This window comes from Hetaerina americana, unplaced genomic scaffold, assembly GCF_022747635.1.
Source record: "Hetaerina americana unplaced genomic scaffold, ioHetAmer1.1.p SCAF_3, whole genome shotgun sequence".
Classification (NCBI taxonomy): domain Eukaryota; kingdom Metazoa; phylum Arthropoda; class Insecta; order Odonata; family Calopterygidae; genus Hetaerina; species Hetaerina americana.
This window is the reverse complement of record NW_027286874.1, coordinates 39,958,701-39,973,670: the sequence shown is the minus strand read 5'-3', so window position 1 is coordinate 39,973,670 and position 14,970 is coordinate 39,958,701. Positions and strand designations below refer to the sequence as shown.

Genomic DNA, 14,970 nt, shown 5'->3' with positions numbered 1-14,970 from the left:
ACGAAAATTGGCCCATAAACTGGGAAAGAAGGAAATTTGAGAAAATTGAACGACGCATCTCAAGGCAAATCTAACTCAGTTTCGCACAAACTACAGCAAAGCTTCATCGTCATGTTCGTCCCTTTCCCGCATCACGTATGTGCGAATATGATTTTGAAAAATCACCAATTAAGTAATGGTAGAGGCTCATCTTGCTTTAGAACCTAGTTAGTTGAGTTAGTAATAAAATATAAATTCCCTTTCGTTCAGGCTCTGTTCTTTCACAATGTCTCTTTAGTTCAGTATAATATTAGCGCGGACTCACAGAGGGTAGGTAAATGTAATCCATTGCCTTCAATTTTTATCTAAGTAGTTATATATATATATATATATATATATATATATATATATATATATATATATATATAAAATTATTATTATTAGGTAATCTACCGGTTAAGGTAGGTTTTTGAATGGAAAAAATTACCATTCAACAATTTGTGAACCCCAGCTAAAGACAACGTCCTACTCTACATCAGGTCCCTCTTCAGCTCTGAGTACTTTCTTCCTCCATTCATCCCTTCAAACATCCCCATCCTGTTCCTTCCCTTTCCTCGTTTGCCTAACATTCTCCCCTCAATCACAGTCTTCAACATCCCACTGCCGGTCAATACACCCTTCATCCACTTTTCCTGCCTGCTTAGGATTTCTCCCAACAAACCCTCTCTTCGCCCACCATACCAAGTACTTCCTCATTTGTTTTCTTCTCTGTCCATTTCACCCTCTCCATTCTTCTCCACACCCACTATTTCAAAAGCCTCAAGTCTACATCTATCCTCCTGCTTCAATGACCACGTTTCCGCACCGTACATAGCTATGCTCCATATCAAAGTTTTTACGAGTCTTTTCTTAACATCCTTACTCAACGTCCCTGTCATCAACTCCCTCCTCCTTGTGAAAGCCTCTTTGCCTAGCGCAATTCTTCTCCTTACGTCCCTACTACTTTGACCGTGTTGGTCCAAAACACTACCGAGATACGTAAACTGTTCTACCTGCTCTAGTTTTTAGAAAATCGTATAACCTTTGTTTTATTAATAGTGATTCTCATCCCATACCTGTCGCACTGAATTTCCAATTCACTCAGCAATGCCTGCAACCCCTTGGCTGACTGACAAACTAAAGCTTGGTCATCAGCAAACCTAACTGATTTCATGAATTCCCCGTCTACTTTCATTCCTACCTCGAGTTCTTCCCATGCCCCTTTAATCATTTCCTCTGCATACAGGTTGAACAGCGACGGTGATAATGAGCAACCCTGCCTTATACCTCTTCCTTAAACTGCCCATCCGGACTGCCCGCTCCCCACCCGCACCTGAGCACTCTGAGACATGTACAGGTTGCGGATTAGCCTCCTTTCCCTCCAATCTATTCCTATTTTCTGCAATATACTCATTAGTTTTTCCCAATTCACTCTATCAAACGCTTTTTCAAAATCTACGAAACAGGCAAATACCTCCTGGTTGTGTTCTATATTCCTCTCGATTAATAATCTCATTACTGCAATGGCATCACGCATACCTCTCCCCTTCCTAAACCCAAACTGATCATCCTTTAAGTAATCAGTTACCCTACTCTCTCTCCTCTTGTTTATGATCCTGAGAACCACTTTAGCTGCGTGGGATATCAATCTTATCATCCTGTAGTCCTCACATGATGTAGCCTTTACCTTTTTTGGAATAGGAACTAAAACTGATCTCACAAAGTCTTCTGGCCAGATTCCTTCCTCATAAATACTACGAATCAGCCCATATAGCCTCTTCTTCCCACACAGTTTCCTAAACATTTCAATAGCTCCACGAGAATGTTATCCACCCCCACGGCCTTATTTAGTTGCATCTCCCTTAATGCCCTTCCTATCTCATCGTCGAGTATGCCTGGACCCAAGCTGTCTTCCTCTACGTCATATTCTTTTTCAATGTCTAACTTTGTTGGTCTAAATACTTTACTATACAGTTCTTCTATATACTCCTTCCATCTCTCTTGTATCTTTCCTGTGTCAACTATTACCTTACCTGCCTTATCTGTAACTGTTAGCATAGATCTTCCTTTGTTACTTCCCGATAACGATTTAACTTTGCTGTACAGCGCACCGATTTCACCCTTCCTCTGCAGACTTTCCATATCCTCGTACTGCGTCTTCTACCATGCTACTTTTGCTTTATTAGTTGCCCACCTCAATTTATTGTTTAATTCTTTGTACTTCATTTTGCCTAATTGTGTATTTACATTCTTCCATTTTCGCCACTCATCCATCTTTGTAATCATCTCATCCGTGATCCATGGTTTCCTAGTCCTTTTAGCGTTAACGGTTCCAATAGTGTCTTTTGCGGCTTTAGACAACCCTTTCTTGATCATTTCCCATTTTTCTTCGATAGTACTTAGCTCTTTACCATCCTCCACGATTTCTTCTACCGCCTGTTTGTATTCTTTCCTTTTCAAACCATTTAATGCTTCTACATTCCATTTTCTAACTCGCCGCCCCTGCCTTATCTTTTTGAAACGTACGCTACATTTCATAACAACTAAATTGTGGTCTGAGTCCGCATCCGCTCCCGGGAAGCTATGGGAATTTATCACACTGTTCCTAAACCTGTGTCTAACCAGGATATAATCTAGCTGATACCTTTCTGAGTCACCTGGCATTTTCCATGTATACCTCCGTCTTTTGTGGTGTCTAAACCAAGTGTTGGTGATGACTAGCCCCTGTCTCCTGCAGAACTCAACTGCTTTCTCCCCACAGTCATTCCTCGTGCCTAAACCGTAGTCCCCGACCTCGTCACCATCTCTTCCTTCGTCTACCGTCGCATTCCAATCCCCCATCACTATCAAATGTTTCCCTGCAGGAACACACACGATTATGTCCTCTAACTGATCGTATATCCTATCTACCTCTTCTTCCTCATGGTTGCTCGGTGGTATGTATACCTGAATAATAACCAAGTTCGTCAGTTCTGCTTTTATCTCTACTAGTAATAATCTATCCGTTACCTGCTTTATGTTGACTATGCTTCTTCCTACCTCTTCATTTAATACTATGGCAACCCCTCGTTGGCTCTTGTCCCCGCCGCTGTATATTATTCTATAATTATCACTCCAGTAATCCCCGCTATCCTTCCATCTCACCTCGCATAGACTAGAATATCTATTTTTCCCCTTTCCATTTCTTGCTTATCATTCTCCAATTTCCCTGTCCTCATCATTGTCCTAACATTCCACGTTCCTATTCTAACTAAGTTGTTCTTTTTCTCCTGGGTCTTCTGTCCTGCTGCTGCTGGTTGTCCCTTGCAAGGGTTTCATGGGATGACGACCGCAGAAGCCTTGCCTCCCCCGCTGCCGGGCACGACACACGGCCGATTGGGCCGAGCCCCGTAGTTGCCAGGACTCAAAATCTCTGTATAGTCCATCATGTTAATCTTGGGAATGATAATTGATGTGGTTTCCCGTTGCCTTCCTCAATAGTGTTTTTGACGTGACACCATCACTTACTGGCCACCCCACTGTGGTCAGACACCATTGCAGCCACCTCACTGAGGAACAGATGCTGCATGGACTACCTTTCATCTGGCTCCTAACCTTCGACACAAGCCCTTCCACCACGTCAAGGTTGTGGTCCGGGGAGGGGAGATATATATATATAAAACCATAAACACAGTAATTAACCTGAAGGTCGGTTTAGTAGGTGATGGTAGAGATCACCCAGTACTAAGCCCTATACGGCATGTGAAAATTCACACATCAGGGTAGGGGGGCCATTTCCTTTCCCTGTGCCGGTTATGGTTCCCCAGGAAGACCTGGTACCCGAAAAATCACTTCAGCTTGGGTGGAGCTGCAGGTGCCCAGAGTGCCTTGCCCGGGAATCGAACCCGGGACCCTCCCGTCAGCAGTCCAACGCTCTACCCACTGGACTACCGTGACCCACTATATATATATTCCTCTGTTCATTCCTTGCTTCAACTTTCCTGTCCTCAGTAGCATCCTAATATTCCAAGTCCACATTCTCACTGAGGTACTCCTCCTTTGTGTTTTCTTTTCTGCTACCCACAACCACTTGGCTGCCCAAGGTTTCATGTAAAAAGAACTATTATGGCCTTATCTCCTCTACTGCTGATCCCATGGGTGAGACCCATAGTTGGCAATACCATCATATTTTTTCAGAAAAAGACTTAAGATAATTTCACCAGTGCCTCACTCAACACTGTTTATAATGTGACAACATCATTTTTGAGGCCAACCTACTGGGGTCATATGCCTTCGCAGCCACTTAGTAGAGGAAGAAACATTCTACCAGAGTTCTTTTCATCTGGCTCCTGACCTTAGACCTCCCATGGGTGACCCTATCCGGAGTAATTATCATGGCTCCTGCCAGTACAGCTCTATGGGTTATCAGAACGCTCAAGGCCTTCCCCTACATCAAGATTTTGGTCCGTGGGAAGGGTTCCTTTATTTTAAAATAATAAAAGCAAGTTCATTTTCACATTTCTACTTATTTTAACTGATATTGGTACCTCGCCGAGTGTGATCATCAGTGAAGTGAAGCAGGCATTCATTTAGGGTGAATCATTTTACTGCCTTCTGCATAAAATGTAAAATTGCAACAATCTTGGGGGCATGAGGTCAACTCCGAGTGACTACAGTCATCCTCTCCCAAACTGAGTGAATTCTGTATGTAATTGGACTTCGTACATATATATATATTGACTTCTGCCTACACTCAGTCATCAACCCAAACCTTGAGTTGATAAGTGATCATTGTTATTATGGTCTAAACACAATTGGGATACAAGAATTAAGACAAGATTTTATCATGCAAAATAGCATGAGATTGAGAAGCTGAATGCACTAATGAAGAAACTATCATGTTGAGTAGTACCAAAGTACTATTTCCTTATCAGTCAGAACATAAGTACAAGGGAGGTACAATAAGTCCTTAGAAAAAAGTAGAAAAAACCATATTTTTGGGCAAATTTTTTTTTATTTTTCAACATAATCTCCTTTCAACTCTATACATTTGTCTAAGTGTTTTTCCAATTTTTTTAAGCCGGCTAAAAAGGTAGGATTTTGGAAGCTCCTCAAAATAGGCATTTGTTTGATCGATTACTTCCTCGTTAGATGTAAACCTTCATCCGTCAAGCCATTTCTTCAAGTCTGGAAATAAGAAATAGTCACTGGGGGCCAAATCTGGTGAATACCGTGGATGTTGTAATAATTGGAATTTTAATTCCATAATTTTGGCCATCGCAACTGCACAGGCGTGCACCCGTGCATTGTCTTGATGAAAGATAATCTTTTTCTTTTTCAAATGATGACACTTTTCCTTGATTTTTTTTGCTCAGCCATTCCAATAATGATGCATAATACTCTCCTTTATCGTTGTTCCCTTTTTCAAGTAATCAATGCAGATGATTCCGCGAGCATCCCAAAAGACCGTGGCCATAACCTTACCGGACAACTTGACCATCTTCGCCTTCTTCGGAGCCCGTTTGCCTTAAATAATCTACTGTTTTGACAGTTGCTTTGTCTTTCGAGTGCATTGGTGTATCAATGCTTCATCAACAGTTATATATCGATGCAGAAACTCATCAGGATTGTGATGGAAAGGCACCAAAACAACCTCAGAGTCGACCACACGATTGTGTTAATTCTCCGCTGTGAGTAAACGCGGCACCCATCTTGCCGAGATTTTGTCAATCATTTTGGGGGTAGATACTTCCACAGGGCGTCCGGATCTGCATTCATCTTTTGTGGATGTGCAACCATGTTTGAACTCATTCACCCAATTGTAAACAGTTGCAAACACAAGAGCAGATGTACCATGAACTTCGTCCAATTCAGCTTTGATTTCTTTCGGCGTCAACCCTTTCAAATACAAGTGTTTAACTCGAAACTTATTTTTATGGACAAATTAAAGTTATTTCCTTCATTCGATGACAACAATGAAACTATATGATGGATACGCTGAAACTTAAACAGCTGACTAGTTAGGTGTGTTATTTAATGGAAAAAAAATTATTTTCGATACTACGAGTGCCATCTCTTGGATTTCCTCAGGACTTATTGTACCACCCTTGTATGCTCACAAAAAGTGATGACTATAAGGTGTCAAGTATTGCAAAAAAGTATGTTCTTCCATTACTTTTTCATGCATTCCATTCAAGAATTGATGTCTAGTAAGTGCAGCATATTGTTACTCAGGCTAGAGCAAAACTTTTATTTCCCTTTCGATATTATTTTCAACTTTGGATACTGAATGTTTCCATTTCCATCTAACTTCTCTCTTGCATAAAGAAAAAAACTTTGTTTTATCGTATTCTAAATAAAATTTATAATAATAATGATGGAATTCAAAATATCTGAATACCTAGGTACACTTGATTGCATCAGAAGTTTAATCATTAATGTTACAATATGAAATATAGGTTAAAAAGTACAAAACAACAGTTTTTATAAAAATACAAATACTCGAGAAAAATTCAATGTAAAAGCTGTTTCAGTTTTTGAAAAAGACACCGTCCACTCTTTTCATGTTCGGAAGTCACACTATTATCTTTGCTATCAATTTCTAATGATTCTACCTTCTCCACTAAGGCCTCTAAAATGCCAAGATGAATTTGTGCCTCTTTTAAAATAGGATAATATACTCGATGAACATCTTCAACAGCTTCATCTATCATATCTTGAAGAGATCGACGTGCAAGAGAAGCATGTCTTCGTATATAAATGCTCCCATCTTCAGCCTGAAATTGGATATACTTTAGTCAGTCATTCATCACCGACAGCTTCCAGCTAACAATATGAAATGTAAAATACCTTATTGTTTCAGGAAATACATTTAAAATCTATATTTGCACATTATGAAGAGCAGGCATATAATTGAAGCAAAGAAATAGCTTATACACAACACAAAAATCAACTAATAATTGAGCATAAATATATTCATCCCATATACTCCAACCCTCCATACACTTCCATTATAATTTTTATTTACTTATGAGTGATTGTATTAGGCATTATAAATTTTAAATAACATGGATTATGAGCAACTTAGAAAACTCAATTCTTGGGAAGATTTTTTGGCTTTCTTTCATCAAGAGAAATTTCCCACATTAAACGTCAGAAAAATGACAATATCACGTAGTTGGCAAGTACTCATTGTGTTGGAAGCCAAAAGAAAAAAGTATGGGTTTAACTTCTCGTGAGACTTTAATGACATCATGGAAATGTGGGTTGAAAAAATAACATTGATTAAAAAAATTGGTCCATTGGAAGTTCTGAAGAAGACCACACAAAAAGAAGGTAAAAAGGCTATTCAATGCAACAATTTCAGAGTGTAAAAATCATTCACCTAGACTGGGATCCCAGTCAAGGCGAATGATTTTTACACTCTGAAATTGTTGCATTGAATTGCACATTAGCGGATGACTCCGTTAAAAGTTACGGTCGTGGCATCTCCCGCAGTTTCTTTGGAAATTTGTAGAAAGGCTACTTTACCAAAATAGCAATACGAACCACCGTCTATGAATTTCATAGAATTTAGATTCTGGTACTCCTACTTCAATAGTGTCAGATACAAATGTACATATTGATTCATATACTGTGCAGGGCAGAAATAAGAACCCACTAGCAGAAGTGTTAAATATTATCAATGTGCATGTTTTTTGTCTTTTATGGCATCAGGATTCTCAAAAACGTTTCGATTTTTGTCAAAATGCCATTTGTCCAAAAGAACTAACAACAATCACATTCCCCACAAAAATGCGATTAATATTCTTTGATACCACAACATTCAAAAGAATGTGGAAAATAATTCTAACTTACCAAACTTTGTAATGAAAATTTAAGTTAAAGTCAGCTAAAAGTAATGGCCAGCTTTTATGGACATCTTGTTATTTTGTCACTCTGGAATTTAAAGATATCACCTGAATACTGGACTATTACCTGAAAAATAGGCTGAAGCAACAGTTCACTTGAGTGTGGCAAATGCTTCCTGATTTCTGGGTCTTTGGCACTGGGTGGTCGTACAACAATTTCCACCACATAGGCAGGTGATTTATGTCCCTGAAAATACAAAAAAATAACTAACTCAAAAAAGATCCGACAATTTTCTGAAAACCACTCAAAAAGAAAAAAATACAATAAAAGTGATATTACATGAGTGACCCTGGTGATAGCATCATCATCACACCAACATTGTCTGTAAGTCCGTAAGACATGGGGTCTCTTTCGTAGGATATCATTCTTGAACTTCAATAATTTGGGAAGTTCTGTTTGATCAACATTCTCCACAGCCCAGTCCCATCCTTCAGTACTCATGCCATTTTCAGCACCAGGTGTGATGGTGGCATCACTGTATCCATTTGCTGATGACAACTCCCCCAACTCCGAGGCACCCAAAATTCCCTTCTCATTACAATTTTCCACCGCAGATTCATCAGATGAAACGTTATTTTTATTGTTGTTGAACCGCCTCATCACTCGATTGTATTTCACATCTGAACGATCAACACATGGTATAAATTTGACTGACACAAGATGATTTGGAACTGGAGGACGAAACCTTTGCAGGGTATCCTTAAGGCTTAGTTTAAGGTGATCCCTTTGATATCGTGAAAGCAAAATCCCAACGATACTTCCATTATCGAGTACACCAACATAGACAGTACCTCCCAATCCTGAGTTTAAAAACCCACAAATGTTCCTGTAATGATAAATGACAGCATTAATAACAAGGATAAATATATTGATTTATTTAAGCAGGCATCTCTTTCTCACAAACTGAATAATATCCTTCAGGGGTGGGGAAAATGGAGGAGGATAACAAGGGTAAGGTGGCACTGGCCAAGCTTGGCTAAGAATAAACGTATTATTTGCTGTCATTCATCAAAAGTAAGAAAAAATGTCGGGAAAGGAATGATATGAAAGAACAAACCAGCAGTAAGAGAGCATAAGGAACACTGATAAGAGTTCACAATTTTATGGACTTATAAAATACATGTGCCAACCAAAAATTTCACATCCAAGTGGAAATCACAATTGCACACCAATTACTAGATATAGATGAGGAGGCTACATTTACAGAGAATAAAGTTTATCTCTTTGGTAATAACAATCTGATAATAATTATAAGCAGTGGAAGTCACTCCTGCTACTAACAGATCATTCTTGAATCCTGACAGTTACCTAGAGCTTCCTCTGGCCTACAAGAACTTAACCAACTTTACTTCATAGATGACAAAATTTGAAAAACTTACAATTGATATCACAATGGAATTTGCTGAAGCAAAAGAAACGATGCTACGGCTGGACTGCAATTTCAAGAACACTATTCGAGCTGCAATTGGCTTGACCCTTAAACAGTCAAATTTTTGTCCGCTATCATCATAGGAGGAGAATGTTCTGAAGAATGTCAGTTTTATTTTTCAAGAATTCATCAAAGACTATTTAACAAGAGTTATAGTTGCATGCATGCAATATTCAATGTTGTTTCATTATCCTTATTATAATGGTATCCTTCCATACAGTTCATAAACAATTTCTGGGTCAACATCTACCATTCACACAGGTTGAGACCTTTCCTCTCTCAAGACTATAAAAATTACAACACTCAACAAGAAAGGGAACAAATTATGAGACGGGACCTAATGGGTCATTCGACTGACTATTGAGAGAAGACCAATACCAAAAAATATCATTGCTTGTTACCTCCAAGTGATTTGAAAATTACCAAAAGATGAACTACTTGCCAAATACACTTTATTATGGTATGGCACCTGCCATTGGCGAAGCAGTCATTTCAATGGACTGTCACCTTCCGCTGTCGGGACTTGAGATATTCCCAGGACAGCATGATTGGAAATTACAATAGAAAAATGAATGTTAACAACCAGATAGCAAGACTCTTCTCTAGATTAAAAGTCGATTCGGGGAGACATGACATTGAAAGTAATAACCACAAAAACACAACAAATAAGTATATGGTAGAAAATACGTTTCAAATAGAAATTATCATAGCAGATACAGATTTGGACAAAAATTGTTCTGATAGAAGGCACGACATTTAGAAAATATTAAAGCAAGAAATGGCGTCTAAAGAAAAACACGTACAAAATTCACCGAACGGGGAAGACATTTATATACCTTGAGATACAATTTCTCGTTTTTCTACGTTTGTCGTTCGCATCAATACACCAAGGAGGTATCTCTTCGATGGCTATGTTACGGTGTCCTTTAAATTCATGCGTTCTATCCTCTTCGGCATTCATAATAGAATCAAGAATGTAGTAACGGAATCCTTTGGGTTTGCTTTGTTCATTTCCTATTACAGCTTCCATTGTAATAAATCACCGAATTGGAGTAATGGTTAACATGGGAACCACCTAAAGAAAAGTATAATGCTTGGAAAGGGTCAACTGATGCCTAAGAAAATCAAATACATTAACCGATGAAATGCTTTAACCGTAGTGAATATTTACTAACACTTCGTAAGATTAAAGAGGCGGACACTTATTTAAAAAATACGAAGTGTGTTATAATAACCACACTTGAATATTTACAAACACCGCGGTGTGATACATATGAGTAACTCTGAAATTTAATGCGACACGAGCGGTAGAGAAACGAAACTATGCGAAAATAAACAAAGGAAAAATACAATGCCCGCATCAAACTACGTATGCCCAAGGCTACTAACTTTGTGAGGTCTTTAATATATGGTATTTGTGGAAAGTTTTTAAAAATCTAGAAAAATCGCATCCACTGAAACATTACTCTCTCCTAAACCAAAGATATCATGGGCAAAAACATGGGCGGAAACCGTGTTGTTAACAAATATAACACGACATCGAGATGTCTCACTATCGAAGCTAGCAATACATGTTCCGTAATTTTCAAATTGTAAGAAAGACATTAAACAATGAGGATACGTGGAATTTTCATACTTTCAATTAGAATATACAGCCAGTGAATGAGATCCTCATGAAGTTAGATTGATTATGAAATAGGATCGCATGCAGCGTAGAGGCGATAGATTAGTAATTCGCTATGATAAACTTAGTAGTAGTTTTTAGGGGAGGCGACCGACAGCTAAGGTCATTTGCGCCATAGGGGATGGACAGGAAAGGATGAAGGGTGGAGAGAAACCCGGCGTCGGCATTAGCCTACTCTTTACGAAAGGCGCCAAGGGGTCCGCAGCTTAACGTCCCATCCGACGGACGCCGTACTCACTCAAAGTGCCCTCCACAAAGCACCTCAAGTAGGGATCGAGATACCTCTGAAAAATATTCAACACCGCCGGGATTTGAACCCGCGCCCTTAGGGTGGGAAGCCAGTACGTTAGCCCCCGCACCATCTCGATCCCCCGATAAACTTAGTAGCGTATCCAAAATATTACAGGTGCTCGACTGGGAATCACTCACGGAGCTAAGGTTGCACTGCAGATTAAATCTATAGCATAAATTGAAAGGAGATCTCCTTAGCAATGCTGTTGAAAATGTATTAATAGGCCATTGTAGGAGAGATCATGTGAATTAAATTAGAGAGATTAATAGTAGAACAAATAGCCTTAAGATGTCATTTTCCCCACGAAAGATGAGGGATCAGAATGTCCAAATCTTTCCCGCCAACCGATGCCCAATGTAGTGTGGGTTTCTCGGAAACCCCCACTATTGGTTAACTCTCCGAAGGAGTACCCCCCCCCCCAGCATACCAGACAATGTATGGTGATGTATTGCGGGTTTCTCGGAAACCAAGACAGGAAAATGTGCGCTACCCAATTCCCTTGTTGCTACTATGTAGCTACCTTGAAGTCCCTCCCCCCGAAGGCGTGATGCCTTACAAAGCAAGACGCTCCTGGAGCAGGGACCCATTCCTCCCCCGATACCCTCCCTCTGTGCCCGTCGGTCGAGGTTTTAATACTTAATAGGACATATGAAATACATTCGGTATGAGTCTTAGGTATTCGGTTAATGAGTGTTTATTGGTTTTCTACGGCTGTAAAACGTTAGAGGGAAAAAGAAAAACGACGGAAAAGTAGATCTACTGAGAATGAGGAAAGTAAAATTCACATTTACAGTAACAAATAAAGTACTTAGAGAGTGGGTAAAAGAGAGGTCTATGGATGACATTTACAAATAGAAAACTAATTGGGTACCCCCTCGAACACCAAAAACTATAATTTTAGGAAATGGGAGAACTAACAAAGGAATTCCAGGGATGAACTGCGAGAAGAAGTGACTCAAGATATAAGAAAGTAAGGACGAGGAACGAAAAAATTGATAAGTGTGTGTACGGCTTGGGAGTTCAGCTACATATCAATCCTCGGATTGATAACTCATGATGATGAAGTCCGAATGAAATGATAAATGATCAGTCTCGCTTCGCTCACTTTTACTCCCTTAGGTACTCCATCGTCATGCGTGTCGGATTTTCGTCTAAGTACATGTACGAAAGTGTCGCAACCATCTGTGTATCTTTAACAGTGAGTTATTTTACCGAAAATATCTTCTACATAAAAATAAGAAAAACTAGATTTTTGATGTTGTATAGGTGATGTTGAATCCCTCGCCGCCACACACTCTATCGGTGGCTTGCAGGGTATCTTGTAGAAATAGATATATTTCTACAAAATACTCCCCCACAGCGTATTTCCTCGTTCGCGAGAGAAACACCGTAACGATCTTCACATTTCGGCCGAGAACACTTTTTATTTTTGTTAACAGGAGAGGGCACAGTCAAAATATTTTATGAGAGCTGTGCTAGGCAATTATAATGTAATCCTAATACATTAAACCACTCGCTTGTTGGGTTGGCACGGTCCCTCTTCCTTGCACGTCTCTCCAATAACCCTCCCGAATCCTTTTAAGGCCTTTCTCCATCTATACTTCACCCTACCCTCACCTTCCATCCGCCACAATCTTGTTACCTCGTGTTGATGCGTGAAAATTGTTCGTTCACCCAACGAATTTGCGCAGCAGGAAAACGTATTTTACGAGGGATTCTTGTGTGGGGAGGAGACAATTTTAGGGTCCAATGCATGGCAATTCCTTTTTTTCTAAATCAGGCGCTGCTATGAGATTTCTTCAAGGGATTTTCACAACATCCCATGGATATTACAATTACTTCATTTTTACAACTGTTGAACCTCGATGATTTTTATAAAAATGTTATGCTACTATAGTAGATAATTCCTTATGAAAAGGAACTATGAAAAATCCTAGATAATAATAGAAAACGACACAAGTCCTGCTATTCTTTGAGGTTAGTCCCGAAAAATTGCTTTATTCCAAAAAAATTATCTCGAGCAAATTTTTACTGCTTACAATTAGAGATCCAGTGCAAATACTTTGGACCATCTGTTCAGATAAAGCAAGAAATCTTCTCAAAGGTGTAAAGATCACTTTCAATAACGATCTAAATCCAGAAAGCATTCTTCTTATATAAATAATTGCCGCTGAGCCACTTGAGCTTGGCAAGTATCCGCTTGAGATGCGAAGAGAACAAGGTAGACTTGGACTTCAAGCAAGGTTCAGAACAAACGAGTTTAATAATGATACTAAAGGAATTATTATTTTCCCACACCATTTGGGTAGGTTAGATCATAAAGATAAGATAAGGGAGGTATACTTCAGTACAGACAGAACTGGATATATTCGTTCTTTCCCCGGACAATCAGGAATCATACATGAAATAGTAAAAAATCAGTTATTATAGAAATTATAAAGATATTCGATTCACAAGTCAGGACAAAATAAAACGCTGTGTAGGTTTATTATGTAAGATATATTCGTAGGTACAAGTGTATGTTGATTGATAGAATATGTATTTGCGTACATGTAAGTTAAAAAGGTTTTTGCATGAATATATACGCCTCTGTGGGTGTAGATTGGTATGAATTTCTTTGGTTTTGCTTGTGGTTTTATTCTCTTTTACGGATGATGACCTAACACCCCCGCCACACGCCCTTGCGGCGGCTTGCGGGCCATTATGCTGCTGTAGATAATAATATGGTTATTCATGTTGGCCAACCAAATTTGGCCAACCAAATTGCTTGGATTGCGGCGCCACTCGAACGAAAAAAGAGGCTGCGTATGTAGAACACTAATGAGAAGTCACCTGCAGAGACGCCAATTCAAATATTGCCGAAGGCCAACCCGAGTTACTGTAACAAGAAGAGCAATGAGCGCGGATGGACATCTTGGAACGAAGGAAAACGTGAGAAGAAAGGAAAATGCTACCGACGGGTATTTGCTCCCTTTTTTTCCTCCTGCTCAACTTTTTCGGTCGCTCCTGCCCGAACCTCGGGATATAAAACTCTCAAATCGGCCGCGTTCAGCCCTGGGCGCGTTCTTCTGCTCCTCCTTTCTCTTCTCATCCAGGGTCCAGGATTATGATTCCACCCCCTTCTTCTCTATCCTAGCTCCACACCCCCCCTTGATTTGCAACTACGAGGGTCATCCGGAAAGTAGTACCCGTTCGTGAAATAAAGACACAAAAGTAAATATTAACAAACATAAAAAATTTTATTTGAAAGAGGATACTTTAAACTACTTCTCAACATAATCTCCAAGCAAATTAAGGCATTTGTCATAACGTGTGACAAGTTTCTGTATTCCTGCTGCATAGTCCTTCGCCGCCAGCTCATTGAGATACGCGAGGGACCCATCTTGCACAAATTTTTGCATAATGCAGATGGTGTTTAACAATTTCATGAACAATTGTTCGAGAAACATTGGGAAAATGCTCACAGATGTCATCAATTGTGACGCGCCGATCGTTCCTCACGAATTCGTCAACTGAGCTCACCAGTTGGTCTGTAATGACAGACGGTCTCTCCGAACGCTCATCGTCGTGTGTGTTCCCCCTCCCCATGTTGAAGTTGCGACACCACCGCCGAACAGACGACTCGTCCATTACATTGTCTCCATACACCTCCTTTAA

At 39.6% G+C, this 14,970-nt stretch overlaps 1 protein-coding gene across 1 annotated transcript; it reads right to left on the bottom strand.

The window, feature by feature from the left end:
• Positions 1-6,503: 6,503 nt before the first annotated feature.
• Positions 6,504-10,559, bottom strand: LOC139690722 (uncharacterized). The gene is made up of 4 exons (XM_071588243.1): positions 10,174-10,559; positions 8,188-8,734; positions 7,975-8,094; positions 6,504-6,773 (listed from the first exon to the last, which is right to left on the bottom strand). Exons 1-4 carry the CDS (start codon positions 10,365-10,367, stop codon positions 6,510-6,512), a joined length of 1,125 nt encoding a protein of 374 aa, XP_071444344.1. The 5' UTR covers positions 10,368-10,559; the 3' UTR covers positions 6,504-6,509.
• Between the last annotated feature and the right edge of the window lie 4,411 nt (positions 10,560-14,970).

Excerpts from the sequence above, each read along its gene's own strand:
- LOC139690722 (XM_071588243.1), bottom strand. The coding sequence starts at position 10,367 with ATGGAAGCTGTAATAGGAAATGAACAAAGCAAACCCAAAGGATTCCGT. Across the intron at positions 8,735-10,173 it reads ACGAGAAATTGTATCTCAAG|GAACATTTGTGGGTTTTTAA; the intron begins GTATATAAATGT and ends TTATCATTACAG. Across the intron at positions 6,774-7,974 it reads TGCTTCAGCCTATTTTTCAG|GCTGAAGATGGGAGCATTTA; the intron begins GTAATAGTCCAG and ends ATCCAATTTCAG.